Source organism: Thermochaetoides thermophila, assembly GCF_000221225.1.
Source record: "Thermochaetoides thermophila DSM 1495 unplaced genomic scaffold scf7180000011819, whole genome shotgun sequence".
Classification (NCBI taxonomy): Eukaryota; Fungi; Ascomycota; class Sordariomycetes; order Sordariales; family Chaetomiaceae; genus Thermochaetoides; species Thermochaetoides thermophila.
The window spans coordinates 190,624-192,953 of record NW_006383035.1 but is presented as its reverse complement, the minus strand read 5'-3'; the positions used below and the strand labels follow the sequence as shown (position 1 = coordinate 192,953).

General features: G+C 48.5%; 1 protein-coding gene across 1 annotated transcript; it reads right to left on the bottom strand.

Annotated features, from left to right (window-relative positions):
• Nucleotides 1-269: 269 nt before the first annotated feature.
• Nucleotides 270-1,142, bottom strand: CTHT_0048150 (uncharacterized protein; the record flags this gene model as incomplete). The annotated part of the gene is made up of 2 exons (XM_006695115.1): nt 270-784; nt 875-1,142. 2 exons carry the CDS (start codon nt 1,140-1,142, stop codon nt 270-272), a joined length of 783 nt encoding a protein of 260 aa, XP_006695178.1.
• Nucleotides 1,143-2,330: the final 1,188 nt, after the last annotated feature.

Below are 2,330 nucleotides of genomic sequence, written 5' to 3'. Positions count from 1 at the left end.
AACTCTCCTAGTTCACCAGTGGATTGCAGTCTTTTCTTTGACTCATCTCATGGAAGAGGAGCGCTAACGCACAGAGTCAACTGTACTGTTACTTCCCCAGCTTATTATTATCATTACTATTGTTTTTATTTCTTTGGCCACGTTCTACCTTAGTGGGGTACTGGGCCGTGCCCACGACGCCGGCGGGCATAGTTATACTATCCATAGATACTTAAAACTTATAAAGTCCTGCGCCAGGGAAAGCCTAATGGCAGAAACCTGCGCGTGGTTTAAAGGACCTGTGCTTTGGGGCTGAGGCGTGAGTCGAGAGTAACTACCAGCCATTTGATGGAGTGAGATGGCACGACGTCCTGCCCTCCGCCAGTTACATGGATTTTGGATGTCTCCGTTCTTGTTTTCGTCACACCTTTGCCCCGCAGGGGAATGTACAAGGCGTCGGTCTTCCTGGGGTCAATCCTAAGACCGAGGCCCTGCGCTTTCTCGCACAGCTCAGCAACACGGAGGGAGGCGTGGTACACTAATTGAAAAGGGTCACGGCTCCATGTGTGCTGAGCATGGTCGTCCATGTAGGCAAAGGCAGCACCCTGGCTGGGTCGAACGAGGGGGAGAGTAAAGAGAGCGAATAAGATGGGAGACCAGGGTGAGCCTTGAGGGAGACCGGAGTCGGTGCGGAAGGTCGAGCGAGCCCAGCGGAACGAGAAGCTTCGTGCTGTGCAGAAATCTGCTGCCAGAAGAGAGGTGGATTCAGGCCATCCTTGGTCTAGTAGCACCGAGCACAACTTATCTGGAGATACCGAGGGATAAGCTGAGTCAATGTCCAAAGTCACCACTAAGTTGTGGTAGCCCATCCTAGCCACGTTTCACAGTCATGCACAAGTGACTGAACTAGGTCCAAGGCATAGCGAATTGGAATGGGCACCCGCTACTTCTGGCGGGAGTAAGCCGGCACGGAGCGCTGCGGCGGTCATGCGGCGAGCGACCATGCGTTCGATGCCTTTGCCAAAGACTGACAGAAGCGAGATGGGGCGCCAGCCTTTGTACGAACGCGGGTCTCTTCCCGGTTTCGAGAGAGTGACCACCGTCGCTCGCTTAAAGGCGCTGGGAAAGACACCAAGGGTGAGGTCTGCCGAGCATATAGCCATCGCGAAGTAAGCGACGTCATTCCAGATGTATTTGAGAAAAGAGAGCGGGACTCCGTCTGGGCCGGGAGTGTTTGAGGATAAAGGTTACTATGTGTGAGCATCCAGATAATCTTCCTGAGATTATTTCGGTTTTGGTTCAAGCCTTATGGATCCGTGACTAAACATTTTTTTCACTGAATTAGATGTACTTCGATTACCCTTTGGTTTAGGTAAATGTTGTATTGCAGATAGGGGAGCTCTGTTGACCCTATTCCTGCTGTGAGGAATGTATTTGTTTTACAGACCCAGAATCCTCTCTTGTCTCGTTTACCATGGACAATTCAGTCCCTTCATCAGTGATACTCAGTTTTTCTGATTCTTCGCTAGTGACTCTTAGCTCTAACAACCGTTCATCAGAAACCCCTTGCTTGCTATTGGCCATTTCGAACCTCGCATGAATCATGCCTTTATTGGTCCTGTTTGTCTGATCTTGCCTTTCCCGTCTAATACTCTCTGTTTGGGCGTAGCACTATGTAATAAGCTGTCTTTAGTAAGCTTAATATCTGTTATTTAGGTAATACTCATACCTTTATGAATCCTCCAGAAACACCACCATGTCTTAAGGCTGTACTCCATTCAGTACAAAAGGAGTCGGTGATTAATAAAGAGAGCTAATAAGAACTAATATTGTATAATTATCTTCAAAATCAAAAGCCTTATTCAGTAACCGCTGACACAACCTGGATAGTTAAATGCGAGTAGAATTAACCTATGCTGATGATTTTGATGATTCTATTTTTCGGCCACGTTCTACCCAGTTGGGGTACTGGCCGTGCTCACGACGACGGCGAGCATAGCTAAACTACTAATAACTATCTACAACTTAAAGCATCGTGCGCGAGGGAAAGCCTACTACCAGAAACTTGTGCGTAGCTTACCAGAAGAGGAGAGAAACGTTTGCGATCGACAAACAAAATAGAAAGATCAACCACTAGGGAGAGCTTGTGGAATAACAATCTCGGGTCGTTCTGACGCCTCCTCTTCGTCTGCTCTGACTGCAGGCGAGGGAAGGCGAGGAAGATGATTTCAAGGAATAGGGAGAGGCTCTAACGTCAATGGGTCAAGGATCTCACCATATTGGCGAAGCTCGTTGGCACGGCTCAGGTATAGATTAAGGGTTTATGAAAAACTCGAGCATCGAGCCGAGTT